We start from the raw sequence: 20,096 nt of genomic DNA, 5'->3' as shown, positions 1-20,096 counted from the left end.
TGATCCTGGAATCCTGGGATCAAGTCCCGCATCGGGCTCCCAGCAAGGAGCCTGCCTCTTCCTCTGCCTATGTCTCTGCTTCTCTGTGTCTCTCATGAATACATAAATAAAATCTTTAAAAAAAAAAAAGAAAAAGAATAAAGATAAAATAGGAGAACTTACTCTGTTGGATTTCAGACTTATTATAAAGCTACAGTAATTAAGACTGTTGGCACAAGGGCAAAGATATTAGTGGCATAGAAAAAAGAGGCCTGAAGTAGACACATACCTAGATGGATATTTAAATTATCACAAAGGTGGCACAGCAGAATAACAAGAAAAGGAAAGTCTTTTAAATAGAATTGGAACAATTCAAAATCTACATGAAAAAAAATAAGATGACTTTTATTTCACGCCATGCTCTAAAATGTCTATTCTAGATAGATTGTAGGCTTAAATGTGAAAAGCAAAACAACAAAGCTTGTAGAAGATAATACAGGAAACTGTCTTTATGACATTGAGGTAGGGCATGTTCTAATGTAAGAAAATATCAATACATTTTACTATATTAAAATGAAGAGTTTTTGTTTATCAGAACACATAATAAAAAGAACAAGGGGACAAAACACAGAGTGAAAGAAAATCATTACAACATATTTAATTAACAAAGAACTTCTATCCACAATATATGAAAAATACTATAAATCAGTAAGAGGATGTCATATACTTTAATAGAAAAAGGGCAAGAGACATAAACTGGCACTTCACCAAACAGAATATCCAAATGGCCAAACAACATATGAAAAGATATTCCAGCTCATTAGTAGTTAGGAAAATACAGACTAAAATGCAGTGAGATGTACCCTCACCAGAATAGCTAAAATTAGAAAGAGATGGCGACACCAAGTATAGACAAGGTTGTGGGAAATGGTAACACTATTCATTACAAGTAGGAGAGTAAATTGGTCATTGTGTATAATGTTGAAAATAAGCATATATCTAGGGCAGCCCGGGGGGGCTCAGCAGTTTAGTGCTGCCTTCAGCCCAAGGCCTGATCCTGGAGACCCGGGATCAAGTCCCACGTCGGGCTTCCCACATGGAGGCTGCTTCTCCCTCTGCCTGTGTCTCTGCCTCTCTCTGTCTCTGTATCTCTCATGAATAAATAAATGAAATCTTAAAAAAAAAAAAAGAAAATAAGCATATCTTAAAATCCAGAAATTCTGTTCATAAGTGAATGAAATCCATGGGCATGAAGAGACATACAAGTAAAAGAATATTCATAGCAGCATTATTTGTAATAATCCCAACTTGGAAGCATTCCAAATGTCTATGTAGAGAGGAATCTACAAATTGCAATACATTCATGCAACAGAATGCTATATAACAATGAAAATCCATGTAACTTGGATGTGGTCTATCCCTGTGTTGCTGGTTTAAACAATCATTTTGTCATTGTCTCTCAGTCCTGCGGTTTGGCTGAGCTCACCTATGGTATTCTGGCTTGAGGTCTCCAATAAATAGTTATTTGGTGATTGGAGCTGGAGTCATCATCCACTCAAAATACATGATGTTGATGTTAGCTGTTGGCTGGAACCTCAGCTGGGCTCTGGCAGAGTGGTATCCCTTGGGCATCTCTCTATTTGATCTCTCTATAATTGTTTCTCCATGTGGTGGACCCAAGGGAGCTCAACTTATTATAGGGCAGCTGGAGGTGCCCGTAGTGAATATCCTGAGAGAAACTGGCAGAAAGAAGCCCCTTGGCTTTTTCTAACTTGAAAGCCATGCAGTGCACTTCTACCAAATGTTTTGTAGACTCTCCTAGATACATGTTGTACAATTTAAAAAGCTAAAAATTGAAAAGAACATAGCTCCAGTCTAGTAAGGAGGCCAGGATCTGGAATAATAGGTTATTGAGAAAAATATCAATGTATCTGGGATAATAGTACTGTTTTTATTTTCTCACTACCCTCTAAGGCTTAGCTCTAGCTCTTGACAACCTGGCCCTGACCTCCTTGCTGGTTTTAATCTTCCTTTCATAGATACCTCACAAGAATGCTGAGATTCAACTGAATTGTGTTCTTGCACTTTTTCATGTTATCTCTGTGACAGAATAATGGCCCTCCAAAGATGTTCACCTTCTAATCCCCAGAGCTTGTGAACATGTTACCTTCCCTGGCAAAAGGGGTTTTGCAGATAAAATACTGAAGCATCCTGAAATGGTGAGATTACCCTGGATTATTCAGATAGGCCTAGTGTAAACACAAGGAGAGTCAGAGTTAAGAATCTGAGAAGGAGATGCGGTGACAGAAGCGGAGGTCAGAGTGTGCAATTGTTGGAAAGGGCACAATCCAAGGGATGCAGGAAATCTTTAGGAATTGAAAAGGCAAATAAATGAATTTTTTCCCTCTACTATCTCCAGAAAGATCCAATCTACCAACACCTTGAGTTTGGTCCCTTAAAACCCATTATCTGACCTTTAGAACTGAAAGAAAATAGACTTGTGTTGTTTTAAACTGCCAAATTTGTGGTAATTTATCACAAAAGCAATAGAATCTAATGATATCTCCCCTCCTCCTTCTTCTTTTCACTTTTGACATTTATAGGAAATTGTTTGGTTCTACTTGAAATACTTCCCTAGGCCAATGCTTTTTAAAATCCTACCTGGTGGGGATGCCTGGGTGGCTCAGCGGTTGAGCATCTGTTTTTTGCTCAGGGTGTGATCCTGGAGTTCCTGGATGAAGTCCCATATCGGGCTCTTTGTGGGGAGCCTGCTTCTCCCTTCACTTATGTCTCTGCCTCTCTTTCTGTGTCTCTCTTGAATGAATAAATAAAATCTTAAAAAAAAAATCCTACCCAGTGTTAAAGATTCAGCTCAGATGTTCTCTTCTCCTCAAATCCTTTCTACCATCAAAGTCAGAAATGATTCTTAATTTTCTAAACACCAGGGCACTTACTATCCTGATGGCCCACTAATCACATATTATTTCAAGTTATTTGATATCAAGGTGCTATACCTTTTTTGCTGTTTCAGTTTCCTCTACAGGAATTTCACACATATTAGGCATGCACATTTGTTGAATGAATATAGGAATAAAACAATGTTATCAATTATTTAAAAATATTTCTAGTAATAATACATAAAATCATCAATATTTTATGTAAAAAAATATAAAAGTAAATTGTAACATACGTTTGCAACTTCATATGATCCATTTAATATCTGTTCCATGTAATGATTTAGATCTCTGAATCTTTTGTGGTTTGAATTTGTAAAAGGTAAGTGCCACCAATGAGGAAACCTGTTTTAAAGAAAAAAGTGTATTTTTATTAGCTTGAAAATTGGCCTCTGCATCTTAGGGTTGTTCATGAATTTACACCATCAGATTGAAAGGCCAATGAAAATATTTTTTAAAAAATGGAACACATGAAAAATCCTGAGGGTTTCATTAACATAGTTGTGGTCACTTGCACTGTTTTAACTTTCATTAATATTAATACTAATTTAATTTAATTTAATTTACCACATTAATATATATGTTGTTTCTTACTGTGTTTATAGAAGACCACACATTTTATCCTTTAAATATATATGGAGGCTTGATGCTTTCTGAAATTTAATGATGCTTTCTGAAATTTAATGATTCATTATTTTCAAAAAAGGTTAGATTGTATTGTTTCTTTTAGGTTCACTAGAGATATTTCTTCACCAACTAAATTAAACATTTTACCAAGTGGCATATGTTTCCATCTGGTATTAGACTTTTGGAACAAAGTATCACTTTCCTCAAGAGTTAAACTTGCGGAATTTCCTCTGCTCTATCTGATGATTCCTCTTTTTGGGGTAGATGTGATGAAGACCAATTACTAAGTGGAATGATCTGTTAATGGTTAGCATTTGGTAACATATTTTGCTGGATAAATACATCTTTTTAGGAACTCTCTAGCATATTCCTCTGACTGCAATCTTGCTGCTGCCTCCTTCATACCTCTGCTTCTTTGTTGTAGATATTTCCCTGGTGTAAGGGGCATGAAGGGATAGTGAAATGCTGTCAGCAAATACAGAAGTGTATAACTGTGAGCCATCTAAACTATTCATGGCTTCCTGTTGGAAATGTTAAGGAAGTCCAAAATCATGTTTGATGACATGATAAATAATTGACATTTTATTTTGTAAAGGTTTTCCTGCAGTTCTAAGGCTTACGGTATTAACATTTTTCATCCAGATTTTATTATCACAACAATTAGTACCCTATACAATTAACCAAAACAAAGGAATGCATTTGATAAACAGATTGGGCAGGTTTTACATATTCATTTGTATATCTGTAGATGAATTCTCCTTATGTTAAAATAAAATGGAGTTCGGTATCAATTTTATTCCTTTGCTGATGTTTTTACAGAGTTATGTACTTAAAAAATCTTGTATATAATTAAGTATCAGAGAATTGAAGAATTTAGCCAAAATAAAGTTGTTCAATTGTTTGAAATGTTTTTGAGTTATATGCCAAATATAGCAACATTTTGTGAAAATGATTTTTTATGATCTTTTATCTGACAGTGCCATCTTGTCCTCCCTCCATTTTGTTCAGGCCAAAGATTAGGTAACACTTGACTTGCAAACAGATTTGATATGTGATCATTACAATAATTCATTTTTTCAATACCAACACCAATGTTTTGGTTTGCCTTTTATTTGATTCTCAGAGATTTTTTCCTCTCTGGGACAAGGCATCAAAATAAGATTCTGGATGGTTGGGAGAAAAGTAATGTTGAAAGTAGAAGAGGGAAAGGAAGTCAACCCTTCTTAAGCCAGTTAATTTTAAAGAGGACCATTAATTTTATAGAACATTCCTATGCCTGTGTATTCTTGGAAGGTACCCAGAGGTATAAAAACAGTGTGCTTTGAAGACCACTGTTCTATACTATGACTAATTTAAATTTTATTCTTTATGACTCTAACTTTCTGATCATACTCTCCAGGACAGGTTTACATAATTCTTGCAGAGCTTCTCTTAGTAAGCTTAGAAATCGGAGGAAATTTTGCTTTCATCGTTCATTTATATGCATCGTTGGAAGCCTTAGCTCCTTTGGGACTGTCAGCACCCAAATATTGTCAAGGGCATACAGGAACTATATGCCTTGCTTTCCCCCACCCTGCTCCCTCCCCCACCCCTGCCGGTACACAAATACACATTGCTGGAATGGTTTTTAAATCAATTTAAATACCAGGTGGTAGTTGTTGAGCAAGGCATAATCCTAACTAAAGCTGAAAATTGAGAAGAGGCATATGGAGAGAGATTACTAACACTTTTAAGGTTTTACAAGTTGTATTAATATGTAGTACAGAGATTGAAGTGTAGAACAGAGGAGTTTTTGAAACCAAAAACGGCAGCCACTTAACAATGACTAACATATTTTAAATCATTAATTAGTAGAGTACAATGGCAACCACTGATGTTGAATTTGATATTTGCAGTCAAACCTGGATTTTTTTTTTTTTTTTTTTTTTTTGCTAGTACATCTTTTTCCGTTATTCTATCAGATGTTTTTTTGGTAATTCTTAAAGCTGGTGCTGCCTTTAAGTTTCCATAATGACATTCCTTACCTCTCAATCTCTTGAACATACTCTAAGTTGTTGACTTCCTGATGCTTAAAGCATCTGCATTTCAAAATTTCTGTGACATCTGCAAGCACACTTTCTCATAAACATGAACTACTTTGCTCTTCAATATTGCACAGTCTCTCTCCATCCATTGATAACTTTACTTAGATTCATATTTTGGAAAGTGACTAAATCCTGAAAGCCTAGTGAAAATCCACATGTATAAAGTATGTCAGGTTAGATATGGGCATTCCACATTGTTAAAGGACCATTTACTTAAAAATCTCAGTATAAATAAAATAACATTTGATTTCCCTACGTGCCAATATAATCTCTGGCAAGGTCATTTTTTTTAAAGTCAAGATACTCCTTTGGTATACACTGAAATCTATGACCTAAATTTGGCTAGTTCTAAGTGATGAGTTTTAAAAAGTTTTTTGAACAGAAGTAATTTTCAGTTATTCTTAATGTGTTTATGTTTAGTATTTTTAAAATTATAACATGAACAAAAGCAATGGTTGTCGAGATTGTTTGACAATGAACATAACAATAAATTAAATTTAGATTGTCCAAGTAAAAGTTAACAATTCACAACAAAAGTGAGTTGGAATTAGTAAAATTTACTTACATACTAAATAATAATAATGAATTGTTTTCTGGTATAGGAAATAATTATATCAGAGCTTTTTATTGCAATTATTTGTTGAAAGAGTAGATATATCCAATTTAGTTCTGCATTTTCAATTTCAATCTTATTTTTATAGAAAAAACTAAAAAAATATTAAATATAAAAATGGGCAAATAAAACAATTTTCCTTATAACTGATGAAAAATGAAATGGCTTCTGAATTTTCAGTCTACAAAATCAATGGCTAGAAGCAAACAGAAATTGCAAACCTTGTCCTGTTTTTATGAGACAAAGGTTCTTTACTCTGGGAGCAATACAGACTCTGCTGGGATAGTTTCAATGGCATTTGAGTCAGAATGCTGTGGTGCTTACAAATAGAAAATCCCATAACCGTAATTTTTCCTTATGTTCAAGGACAAGTACTTCAGGCAAACACTGGGGAGGACAGTGCCTTACTCTGGGAGAGTCAGTGATGCAAACTGCTTCTGAAGTTCGCTGTGAAGTTTGGAAAACTGGTCAAATGATTTTTCTGTCAAGCTTGTTTCATTGTTACTGTGTGTCACCTGGATTAGATACAGCTGCAGAAAATAAATAGACAAAAATCAAAAGATGGCATTATCAACCTGTGATACATTTTAAAAATCTGTTTTCATGTAAGCTAAACAAAGCAAGAACTTTCTGCAAGAAATCATCACAAGAGGGATCCCTGGGTGGCGCAGCGGTTTGGCGCCTGCCTTTGGCCCAGGGCGCGATCCTGGAGACCTGGGATCGAATCCCACATCGGGCTCCCGGTGCATGGAGCATGCTTCTCCCTCTGCCTGTGTCTCTGCCTCTCTCGCTCTCTCTCTCTGTGTGACTATCATAAATAAATAAAAATTAAAAAAAAAACAAAGTTTGAAATCATCACAAGAGCTAAAAGATGCAATTTGTAAAGGCAAAATTACCTATAAACACACTATATAAAAATATCATAATCTTATGTGCTGGGAACAGACTGCCTAATTTCTGCTCTTTTTCATGTGGACACTTTAATTAGCTCTTGATTTATAGTCTACCAAAGGGCAGGAACTGTTCTCTTTGATGGTTCTCTACTAATAGCTCTGGTTGTTATGATTTCTCCTTAGAACATTCTCTTTTAATGGTACTTCTGCTCAAATTGTAACTGATTTTTCATTTGCATAGTAAAAAAAAATCATGATATAAAGGAGGATGTGTAGCATAGTGAAGGGAAGTCTGAGATGAAGTCAAATGACATTTAAGTCAAATTGACAGACTTGAGACTTACATGACTAGTTTTCTTGCTGAACCCTAAAATTGTCGCTCTTTGAATTGATCTGGTTGCATTCAGCATACAGGATTCCTGGGAAAAATTCTGTGAAGCAGATTTAGCAGGATTTATGGATGTCATTTGTGCAAGTATATGGATCAGGTTATTTAATTTAACAGGGAAGCACTCCAGACTTTCCTTTATTTTCCTAGAGAAACAAAAAAGAAAAGATAGTGAGTAACATTTCTCTGAGTTGACTCATTTCATTTAAAATTTGTTTTCTTGTGTTTGTTAGATGTTGAGGAAAAAGTCAAGAACCATGTCTATTTATTTATAAAATGTTATTTTTATAAACCCCAAGTTCACATCTTGAGTTGTTAGAATATAAAAGAAACCTTCTTGGTGAAATATAAAACTAACTATAATTTTGTATTTTGACTTATTTTAGGTTTGTTTTAGAAATAATTCATTTAAAATTCAATTTTAGTTTAAAATTATTTAAAATATTTAAATAATGCCAGAAGTTAAAACTATAGAACAATGAATATTCCATGAAGCTGAGCATCTATCCTTGTACTCTATATTATTCCTTCTCTCCCCATATTTAAATATTTAAAAAGTTATGGTTCAAGTCTTACTGCTTTATTTTATTTCTGTATATATTTGTGTTCTCTCAACTATGTTGCAAAAGTGTTGCATATTATATACTATGTTTAATATACAGTATTCTCTATGAAATATTTTTTACTCTGTGGTCTTAGTTTTTGGTGTGTTTCTGCTTTTTAAAGTTTTGGGTTTTTTTATATTTGAAGTTTGCAGTTGTGTTCTAATGATATAAATATCTTCATATAATGTTCTTCATCTTATCTGTACCATCTTCTCCAGTATCTGATTTGGAGTGTTGTCCTTTTTATCCTGGTTAATACTATAAAGCAAATGGTGTGCTTATTCTGTTCATATGTACTTCCTATTCCACTTCCATTTTTTATAGAGTTGTTCTACCTACATTGCATAGTGTCTGTACTATACATACTACCTCGTCTCTCTTCTATCATATGAATCTTAAATTTTCTACCAGGCAATATGTCTGCATCTTTGTCATTTTGACTACCTGAAACTTATTCTCTAGTAAAATCCTCAGAAAGTATTCAAAGAAATCAGTTTCTGAATTTTGGGTATGGACAATAGTTTCTGACCTGACTCAAAAGTCAGTTTGGCTGGATACATCACCCTTTACGTATTTATTTATTTGAGAGAGAAAGAGAGAGAGAGTGTGTGTGTGCATGCACACAAGTGGGAGAGGGGCCAGGTGGGGTAAAGGGAGAAGCAGACTCCTGGCTGAGTAGCGAGCCCAATGTGGGGCTCAATCCCAGGACCCTGGGATCATGACCTGGGCCGAAATCAAAAGCCAGAGTTTAAACTGACTAACCCACCCAGGCGCCCCTCACATTTTCATTTTTGAATGCCATAAACACATTAATCCATTCTCTTTTGGAATAAAGAATTAGTATCCGAAACCGATGACATACTGAACTTCTTTCTCCTATAAATAATTTGGTCTTTTTTGCCTGGATGCTTGAAGGAGGTTTCTTTTTCTTCAAAGTACAATAGTTTTTCTAAAATATGTTCCAGGTTGGTTATTCTGAGCAATTTTTCCAAATATTCAATGTGTCTTAATGTAATTTCAAGTCTTTTGACTTCAGAAAATGTAATTATTATACCAGCATTTATTAAAATGCTAAATAAAGGAGCACGTGGGTGGCTCAGTTTTGTCTGACTTTTGATTTTGGCTCAGGTCATAATCTCAGGGTCCTAAAGTCGAGCCCTTTGTCAGCTCAGTGCTCAGCGTGGAGCCTGCTTGAGATTCTCTCTCTTTCCCCGTGCCTCTCTCCACCTGCACTTTCTCTCTCTCTCTCTCTTCAAAATAAGTAAATAAATCTAAAAAAAAAACCCAATAATTTAGGTTTGATACCATTTTAATATACTATTTTGGTTTTCTTTTTTTTTTCTTCTTTTCTATTTTGGTTTTCTTATCAGGGTCTTTCATTATGTATATACATGCTGGATTTTCATTGCCTTTTTTCATTTCTTTATTTTAAAAGTCCTCCTTTTGTTCATCTTTTTCTCTGGAGGCATCTGTTATTTTTGTCATGTTTATTCTGTGTTCCTTCTAGTTTGCTTTTAGAATTGTTTTCTTTTCCCAGAAGTGAACCCACAACTATATGATCAATTAATCTTCAACAAAGCAGGAAAGAGTGTCTAATGGGAAAAAGTCTCTTCAACACATGGTGTTGGGAAAACTGGACAGCAACATACAGAAGAATGAAACTGGCCCACTTTCTTACACCATACACAAAAATAAATTCAAAATGTATCAAAGACCTACATGTGAGACCTGAAGCCATAAGAATCCTGGAAAAAAACACAGGCAGTAAGTTCTTTGACATTGGCTACAGCAACTTCCTTCTAGATACGTTCTGCTGAGGCAAGGGAAATAAAAGCAAAAATAAACTATGGACTCCATCAAAATAAAAAGCTTCTGTACAGCAAAACAATCAACAAAACTAAAAGGCAACCTATGGAATGGGAGAAGATATTTACAAATAATATATCTGATGAAGGGTTAGTATCGGAAATATATAAGGAGCTTATCAAAATCAGCACCCAAATAGTGAATAAGTGAATAATCCTATTAAAAATGGACAGAAAACATGAATAGACAGTTTTCAAAGAATACAGACATGTGGCTAACAGGCACATGAAAAGATGCTCAACATCACTCATCATTAGGGAAATACAAATCAAAACCACAATGAGATACTATCTTACATCTGTCAGGATGGCTAAAATTAACAACAACAACAAAAAACAAGTTTTTGGCAAGGATGTGGAAAAAGGGGAACCCTCCTGCACTGTTGTTGGAAATGCAAAATGATGCAACCACTGTGGAAATCAGTATGGAGCCTCCTTAAAAAGTTAAAAATAGAACTACCCTACAGTCCAGGAATTACACTACTGGGTACTTACTCAAAGAGTACAAAAATAATACTAATTAAAAGTGATATGGGCACCCCAATATTTATAGCAACATTATCTACAATAACCAAATTATGGAAAGAGCCCATATGTCCATTGACTGATGAATGAATAAAGATGTGGTATGTGTATATATATGTACACACACACACATATAATGGAATATTATTTAGCCACAAAAAGAATGAAATCTTGTCAATTGCAATGACATGGATGGAGCTAGAAACTATTAAGCTAAGCAAAATAAGTCAATCAGAGAAAGACAGGTACCACATAATTTGACTCATATGTGGAACTTAAGAAACAAAACAAATGAGCAAAGGGGAAAAAAGAGAGAGAGAAAGAGAGAGAGAGAGAGGCATTCCAAGAAACAGAGTCTTAATTATAAACAATCTGATGGTGACCAAGAGGGAGCTGGGTGGGGGGATGGGTTAAATAAGTGATGAGAGTAAGGTGTGCACTTCTGATGAGCAGCAGGTGTTGTATGGAAGTGTTGATTCACTATAAATTAACTACTAATACACTGTATGACTTGCAACTAATATTGCATGTTAACTGATATTTAAATAAAAACAAAAAATGCAATAAAAGTGTTTTATTTTCCTTCTTGAATTCAATCACCTTATTTCCGAGTTTTTCTAATTGTGATACATATTGTTCTTTCATGTCTTTATCATTGTGTTAATTTCTTTTAGCTCAATTTGAAATATAAGGATACAATTTCTTTTGTGGGAATGTCTTTCTGGCATACTTCACTGTAGGAATTTTGTTTTACATTTTACTTCTTTATTGATTAATATAATTTTGTATGATGTTCAAACAAGATCCATTTTGTTTGCTCATTTGAATATGAAATTAGCATTCCTGAACTTTTAGGAAGGAGTAGAAGATTTTTGAGGGCCTGAAGCTCCTTTTTCTGTTGCTATCACACAGTGATAAAAACTGTTTAATATTTTCTGAGATATGCTTCTTTTGCTTATTCCCTCACCCCAAATTTTTTTTCTAGACTTTGGTTTTATTTTTCTCCTATGATCTTTCTCCTCTCTCATGTTGGAATATACACCTAGCAGTTTCTCTTTGGTGTAGAACTTTTTCCTGGAAGGGAGCTCCAGTTACTTTTGAAAGCTCATAAAATTCTCTGACCTTTTCAGATCTGCCACAGAACCCTTGTCCTTCCCAGTGAATTGAAGTATGTAAAAATTCTTTCCAGTTTTAGCTGCTGTTATCAAAGTGGTCTGCTCAGCTTTCCAATGAGTACCTGTGTCGTCTTTGGAGTCTTGTTCTCAGATCAGACGACCTATTGCTTCTTTAGTTTCTTCCCATGATATGCTGATACATAGGTCTTAAAGCTGAATGGTTTGTCTTACTTGCTTATATTTTAGTGTTCTTGGGAAGACTTTGTTGCCTAGTTTTGTTGTAGATATTGTTCATAGTTATTGGGTTTTGCTACTCTATTTGATAGGTCTGCTTTTTGGAAGAGATTCAGGGATATTAAAAAACTTGACTTTATTTAATAGATAAAACTCAAGCAACACAGCAACACATGAAGAAAAACAGGAATTCCCTTCATCCTTCCTCCATTACCTCTACAGAAATAACTACTAGAAACAATTTGATATTATTCTTTTGAAGCTTTCTCTATACATTTGTGCAAACAAATAGATACACAGACATACAAACCCTATATATTTACTCCTACTACATGCCAGGTGCTATTCTAGTTTTGGGATATAACAACAACCAAAATTTCTCCTTTTACAGAGTTTATATAATGTGAAATTCGGACAATAATGAAATAAACATTTAAAGATTAAGGATTTGAGAAAGAAACATACACCAGTGCTAAAAAAACACTGAAATAGAAATTGTAGAGATAGACTATGAGGTAGGTAACAGTGTTGCAATTTTAAATAGGATGGTCAGAAGTAATGCCACTGAAAAGAGAGTTGAGTGATTTGACACAGATCTTAATTTGTCAAGAGTGTAGGCCATGGGGATTTCTGATAGAGGACATTCGAAGTGGAAACAACAGGTAAACCAGAAACTCAGAGGTAGTTGGGTGACTGGTGTTTGGCAGATGGCAAAAACAGCAGTGTGGCTGACAGAGTGAGGAGGGAGAGAAAGGAATTAGACAAATAGAGCACTGTTTTGTACGGATTGTGATGTTGTGTGATATTAAAGTAAAATAGACAGGAGCAAAAAAAAAAAAAGCAACTCTATGCAATGTTGTAATCTGCTATTTTAACTTAGTAATATATCACAGTACCTGAAAGTATACATACAGTCATAAATTTAACCAATATTTTTTATTACAAAGACTATTCTTTCCTTGGTGATTCAATTTTGTCCAATACTAAGCCTCTATATATGCCTGGGGCTGCTTCTAGCCTCTTCACTGTGTTGCACTTGTCATTTGTCCATTTCTGTGTCAATATTACCCTTCCTCAAAATCTGGAACTTACAAGTTTTGAAATCCACAAGCTCTTTTACTCTCTTCTTCTTTAGATATTTTTTTTCACTGTTTTAGGTCCTCTAGTTTCCCAAATATATTCTGTTTGTATTTTATTTTTTTAATTTAAATTTAAGTTAGTTAACATATAGTGTAGTATTGGATTCAGGAGTAGAATTTAGTGATTCATCACTTACATATATAACCCTTAGTGTTCATCAAATGCCCTGAGCAAATGCCCTCCTTAATGCCCATTACCCATTTAGCCCATTCCCCTATCCACCTTGCATCTCCAGCAACCCTGTTTGTTCTCTAAATTTAAGTGTCTCTTATGGTTTGCCTCCCTCTCTGTTTTTATTATATTTTATTTTTCCTTCCCTTCCTCTATGTTCATCTGTTTTTAAATTCCACATGAGTGAGTTTATATATTTGTCTTTCTCTGACTGACTTATTTTGCTTAGCCTAATACACTCTAGTTCCACCCATATTGTGGCAAATGGCAAGATTTCATTCTTTTTGATTGCAGAGTAATATTCAATCCTATATATATCTACCACATCTTTATCCATTCATCAGTTGATGACATTTGGATTTGGACTCTTCCCATAATTGGGCTATTATTGATAAAGCTTCTGTAAACACTAGAGTCCACGTACCACTCTGAATCAGCATTTTTATATCCTTTGGGTAAATATCTAGTAGTGTAATTGCTGGGTTGTAGGGTAGTTCTATTTTTAACTTTTTGAGGAACCTCCATACTGTTTTTTAGAGTGGCTGCACAAGTTTGCATTCCCATCAAGAGTGCAAGAGGATTCCCCTTTCTCTGCAGCCTCACCAACATCTGTTGTTTCCTGAGTTGTTCATTTTAGCCATTCTGACAGGTTTGAGATGGTATCTCATTATGGTTTTGATTTTTATTTCCCTGATGATGAGTGATGTTGAGCATCTTTTCATGAGTTTGTTAGCCCTCTGGATGCCTTCTCTGGAAAAGTGTCTATTCATGTCTTCTGCCTATTTTTTACCTGGATTATTGTTTTTTGGGTGTTGAGTTTGATAAGTTCTTTATAGATTTTGGATACTAACCCTTTATCTGTTACGTCATTTGCAAATATCTTCTCCCATTAGAATCAGCCTATCAGGCTCACCCATACAAAAAATAAATGTGCAAGTATTTGAGTGGTATTGCATTGAAACTATAAATCAATTTGGGGAGAATTAATATCTTTACTGTATTAAGACATGCGGGGTGCTAAGTGGCTCAGTCGGTTAAGTGGCTGCCTTTGGCTCAGGTGATGATCCCGGGGTTCTGGGATGGAGTCCTGAGTCAGGCTCCTGGCCAAGCAGGAAGCCTGCTTCTCTCTCCTCCTCACTCATGCTCTCCTTATCTCTGTTGCTATCTCGGTCTCTTTTAAAAAAATAAATAAAATCTTAAAAAATATATATTAAGATACGCAACTGGTAAACATGGTAGATTTCTCCATTTACTTAAGTCTTGTTTTACATTTCTCTGTATGAGCTTAGATTTTTTTTTCCTATGAAAGATTTGCATTATCTTTTGTTGGATTTATTCTCCAGTTGAACATGTTTTTGTTAATGGCAAATTGTGCATGCTATCTTTTCCTAAATTTTAAATAATATTTGATAATATGTAAATGGATTTTAAACTTTTATTGATTTTAACAATATTTCTGTATAATCTTTTGAAATTTGTATAGACATAGTCATGTAATCTGTAAAAATGATAGAGTTTTTGTTATCTTTGCACTGCTAAGACCCAGTTCAATATTAAATGGAAGTGATGATAGCATTTTTGGTTTGTTCCTGATTACAATATTTCACCATTAAGTATAATGTTTTCTATTCAGTTTTAGCTAAGGCATTCCTTTCTATTCTGGATTTTATTTTTTAAAAAAGAGTGATTCTAAACTAAACTTTATTAACTGCATTTTCTGTATCAGTTGAAGTGATCATATAACGTTTCCCCTTTAACCTCTTTTACTACGGAGTCTTGGTTGTTTTTTTTTTTTTAATTTTTTTTTATTTATTTACGATAGTCATACAGAGAGAGAGAGAGAGGCAGAGACACAGGCAGAGGGAGAAGCAGGCTCCATGCACCGGGAGCCTGACGTGGGATTCGATCCCGGGTCTCCAGGATCGCGCCCCGGGCCAAAGGCAGGCGCCAAACCGCTGCGCCACCCAGGGATCCCCCGGAGTCTTGGTTGTTTATCTTGTAACTTACTTTACTGAACTCTTGTTACTCCAATTTTTAAAATTCTCTAGGATTATTTTATTTGTTGTCTTATTCAAAAAGAAAATAATAATATATAAAACTTAAACATAGAGCTTTACTTATCAATATAAAGACATTATTATCTTTTCCTGACATTAATGGGAATGCTTGCAATTTTTCACTTTTAAAAGTATGATGTTTATCTAAGTTTCCTTCTATTCTGAACTTCCTAAAATTTTCTAAGAGGAATGGATATTGAATATAATTAAATACTACTTTTCTGGGTTGGCATCTATCAAAGTTAATCATGCAATGCCTTCTTTAGACTAATCTGCCATGTCCTCAGTGTTAACAATGTAGTTCAATAATGTTTAATAATTTTCCCCTCAATTTTACAAAACTTCAAACCCATTTATCTTGTTCTAGTATTAGACTCTTTAAAATAAATTCCAAAATTTTCCATTATTATACATCAATCTAGGTCAAAATTCACTTAAAAAGTTAAAATATGGCTCTGATCATTATTCATTTCCACAGTGTTCATATTTCTAAAGATATTCTTTGGCTTTATGAATTTATGGGTATATCGTACAGTATAAAACATTCATTTCTTTTCTCATTCATAGTTTAAATAATTAAGATAATAATAGTTGTATTAGTACAATGCTAATCATGATTTATGGAGAGCCAACCATTCATTCATTTCTTCAACAAATATTTACTGAACATATTTTATGTGTTGGGGTGGAAAGCTTGAGGTTGACAGCATGTACTCACTTCTCATAAAGATAGGCTATGAATCATAAATCATAAGTTATGATCTATTCACCTTCACAAAATCTCAAACACATCCATGCCTTACTTTTACATTGCCCAAAAGTCAATATGTACGAAGACTCAAGGTGACGGATGAACTTTTATGATAAGCCTATAGTTTTAGGGTAAACTTTGACCTAAATCCACCTCCTATCTCACAGGTGGCAGATTTAACAGGTCAGATAAAATAGCACTGTTAAGTATGACCCAATTTGGGATTGGGGCCCTGATAGTAGTAGGTTTCAGGCTTCTGCAAAGATCTGATTTATGCAAGTGGCAGCCCTACAACTTATTTTGTTTAATGGCAGCATCAGCAGGATTATACTTTGGAGTATCCTCATACTACAGGTTCAAAGTAGCAGCTGGAAGGAACTAGTTCTTAAATTTCTTAGAGGAAATCTCCAGATCATCCTGAAAAACACTTCCAACTCCCTGTCAGGCACTCTTTTATGTGCTGGGACATAGAGATAGAAAGAAATCAGATATCTGCCCTCAGGGAGTATATATCCTTTGGCAGGCGCTGCACTAAATGCCTTATGTTAATTTTTTCATCCTTATAGGAAAGCAGTAAAATTATTTTAGCAATAGATTTAAAAAAAAAAAAAGGACCAAGGATGGTTAAATGAAGACCAAAGGTGACATCATTTAGAAAGTAGTATTCAAAAATTTCAGCTGATGTTTACCTGATTCCCAAGTCTTTGCTCTCATTATTTATAATAAGCAGCCTTTCAACTTTGTCTTTAAGACTAGCCAATAAATATGTTTAACATGGAACTCTTAGGTGGAATAAAGGCACTAAAATAATGATCTTTCAGTTTTTAAATAAAAATAACCCTTAGAAAAACACTTAAAAATATTTCTTATAGCCAGGGAACATAGTCCAAGTGGTTATACAATAACCACAAAATTAAGCCTTAGATCCTATCTTAAAATGTATACAAAATCTATTGTATTTCATAACATATTCACCTTTTCATATGACATAAACATTTTAAATTGCTTATCAGTAGAAACAACTGCTGCTAACAGGTTTCCTAGCTATGAGCGTGTGAAAGAGCAACTGAGTTTATTAGTCTCAGAAAACTGGGTTGAATCTAGGAGGTCTGATCTTCCATGCCAGGTTCAACATACAGACAGAGAGCAGTAGTTGTCTTTTTTTTTCTCAGATTAAATTTTGTAATATTTTTGAACTCATATTTATATTAATATGTGACTGTTAAGAGGCAAAAGTTTTTCACTGTTTTATGAGCCATAACAGAATAACCACTGAGGAGAGGTGTCTATAATGCTGTGGAATGAATGGCAGTTGAGTGAAGCTTTTGAGGCAATAGGATAGAAATTTCAAGAGCATATTTCTATTGCTGAAGTTGTTTATATTGTTTTGTGGTTTGATAGAATACCTGTTGTACCAGTCAGTCTCTTTAATAGTCTCAGAGAAATATTTCTCAAAAATTTTATCTGTCAAGGAATTTGCATAAGAACATTCTTATTTGCCACTGACTTTGTAATTTTATCATATATAAATACAAGAGTTTCAAGTGACTCATACTTCCCATGAATGAATTTCTTCATCTAACCTCCAAACTTCATTTTCATTGCATTGTTTTGGCATGTGTGATAAACACAGTTTTTTTTTCCTCTTTCTGTATTCAAGTTACTGATGGAGTGTCCAGCTTTGTGAGTCATTCTTAACAATTCAGAGGGAACAATGGCTTAATACAACTTTGTCACAATTTCTTTTATTCTGTGAAGAAAAATAATAGTTCAACGTTGAATTTGTAATCTCTAAAATATCTGACCAACACTTTCTCATTCTTAAGCCTGTAAAGTGTGCTATCGAGATAATTCTTACTTTGCTACAAGTTTATAACTGGAACAATAAGTATTCAAAGCCACATATTTTAACCAAAAAATTACCATTCTGAAATGAATTCAGTGAATAATTATTGCTGATGAATTCTTGATACACAATAAAAAAGTTCTTTTCTATGCATTTTTAGTTTTAAACATTCAAGATTAAACAAATAATAAAAAAATAAAAATTAAAGATTTTCTGGCATGACAAAGAGATGATTTTGGCTTCACAGGTATGCACACATGTATGAACACAAACCTTTAAGCTTCATGTTCTAACCTTTTAAATAAAATAGATACTATGAAAGAATATCTCATGCTAATCCTTGTGGCTTCAATGGCCTGGTACCCTAATTTAAGATACATGCTTATAAGCATGTAGACATTTTCTTATTAAACATTTAGATGTTTGGATATTTTCTTACCATATTCACCTAATCTGAAGACACTAAAGTTAAAAAATATCTATATTTATCTGAGACTATCAGAGCATTAGGAGTTTCACATGTAGGATTTTTCACCATTTGAAAAAAATCACTATGTGATTTTGCTTAAAGTCCTGGAAGAGGATCCATTATGTAAGAAATCAATTTTGCTCTATTCTGAACTCACTTATTAGTTCTGCCCGTGATCTCAAGAAAGTCAACTAGCTTCCAAGAGACTCAATTGTTTCATTTATAAAACACAGATGATGACTAAACCATGCCGTTCCCCCAAGACCGTTGATAAAATTGAATTAGGTAACATATCAAAAGTAATTGGAAATAGAAAAATATTACGCAAATATTACTTCAGAAAGCTTACTACCAAATAAGTAAAGAAATGAATATATATGAGCCCAATAGGTAGTAAACTACAGATAGAAGGATACAAAAGAAAACAAAAGTGGAGATTTATGGTTTTATGGAAAATGACTTGAGGTAAACTGAAATCCTACAAAAGAGAAATTAGATAATGGTTAAAACAAGGGGCAGCTTTAGGTTTATCTTTCTTTTCTTCTTCTTCTTCTTTTTTTTTTTTGCTTCATTCTTTGGAACTTGGCTTACAAAAAAAAAAAAAAGAAAGAAAGAAAGAAAAGGAGAGAAAAAACTGCTGTTTTCCAAGTTAAAGTTTGAAGTCTTCAAAATTTACCTACAAGGTTAGGGAGCCTTATGTAAATGTCATCACAAGCACTTAGCTCTGCATATAAACAGGAATTCTAGGATACATGGTCTGACTATCAATAAGTAATTCTTACACTTAGGGATGCTATTTAGAAAAACCAGCCAAATCAGAGCAAATGGAAGAAGGGGATTAGAAAAAAGGTTGATGGACTGGTTTTATTATGTAGAAGTTTTATGCCAGTGAAATGATATCCCAGGCTTCTATTCCCACCAACCCTCCACCAAAGCCAGCTTATTTTATTGATAATAAGCAGGAAAATAAATCTTAACATGCAATAATATAGAAAAATCAATAGCCATAAATGGTGCTGTAATTAAGGTAATACAAATCTTTAAAATGTGAAAAAATACATTTTAAAATAGTAAATTAGTCTAGTTGTGTGCAACTCATGGAGTCAGGAATAGCAGTGAGGATAGGCTGATGCATGTAGCTAGCTGTTCTGGGGGTTAGCAGCTGTTGTGAAACAGCGTCACCTGGGCTGTTCATCTTTTTAAACTAATGACTTCTGGCATTCTTGGTGGGTATGTTGAACTTTCATAAGGCTCTTAACCTTCAGCCTGATAGTCACCTGAAGAGTTAAAATATCTTTTTATAAAAGCTAGTAGCTAAGGTGTATCATGACTTGATATTTAGGGAAACTGGGCAAATTCTCAGTTTAGCATATATAATTCAAAAACAGAGGCTTTCCTACTGCAGAATTTTAGAACAGTAGCCAAGCTACCAAACATTGTAATGAGTGTGACTGGGGTGTGCAACTTAGGAAATACAGCATTGTAAAAAGTGTACCTGCGATTAAAAAAGTAGTTTATAAAATGAATTTAGTTTAGATTTATTTTAATAATTTATTTCTTTTAAATGAGAGACTTTCACAATTAAAGGGAAACTTCCACCTGGTTTAATTTGCATTTCTCTTTGCTTTCCTAATTTAGGGAAAGTTGGATATCATCATTGTTAATTCCTCTAGGTTCTGTTTTTTGTTTTGTTTTGTTTTGTTTTCTTATGGTTATACATTTATTTCTGTGGGTATCAATGGTTAATCTAAGGCAAAGGAAGACTTTGACTCATATTTGT

General features: G+C 34.0%; 1 protein-coding gene across 8 annotated transcripts in view; it reads right to left on the bottom strand.

Annotated features, from left to right (window-relative positions):
* Window positions 1-20,096, bottom strand: part of PIK3C2G (phosphatidylinositol-4-phosphate 3-kinase catalytic subunit type 2 gamma) — a 355,918-nt gene that overhangs the window by 58,345 nt on the left and 277,477 nt on the right. For 7 of the 8 annotated variants that reach the window (XR_008663575.1, XM_055318866.1, XM_055318867.1 and 4 more), the window contains 3 exons: window positions 7,495-7,684; window positions 6,666-6,787; window positions 3,170-3,278 (listed from right to left, as the gene is read on the bottom strand). Coding sequence is in view for 7 of the 8 variants with exons in the window: in XM_055318866.1 (XP_055174841.1) it covers window positions 3,170-3,278; window positions 6,666-6,787; window positions 7,495-7,684 (421 nt within the window). In the remaining variant the exon portion in view is untranslated. Of the gene's footprint in view, window positions 1-3,169; window positions 3,279-6,665; window positions 6,788-7,494; window positions 7,685-17,680; window positions 17,752-20,096 lie in introns of those variants that run through there. The other variant, XM_055318871.1, reaches the window with a different exon arrangement.

Source organism: Nyctereutes procyonoides, unplaced genomic scaffold, assembly GCF_905146905.1.
Source record: "Nyctereutes procyonoides isolate TBG_1078 unplaced genomic scaffold, NYPRO_anot_genome, whole genome shotgun sequence".
Classification (NCBI taxonomy): domain Eukaryota; kingdom Metazoa; phylum Chordata; class Mammalia; order Carnivora; family Canidae; genus Nyctereutes; species Nyctereutes procyonoides.
The sequence above is the reverse complement of the archived record's forward strand: the minus strand, read 5'-3'. Positions and strand labels throughout refer to the sequence as shown.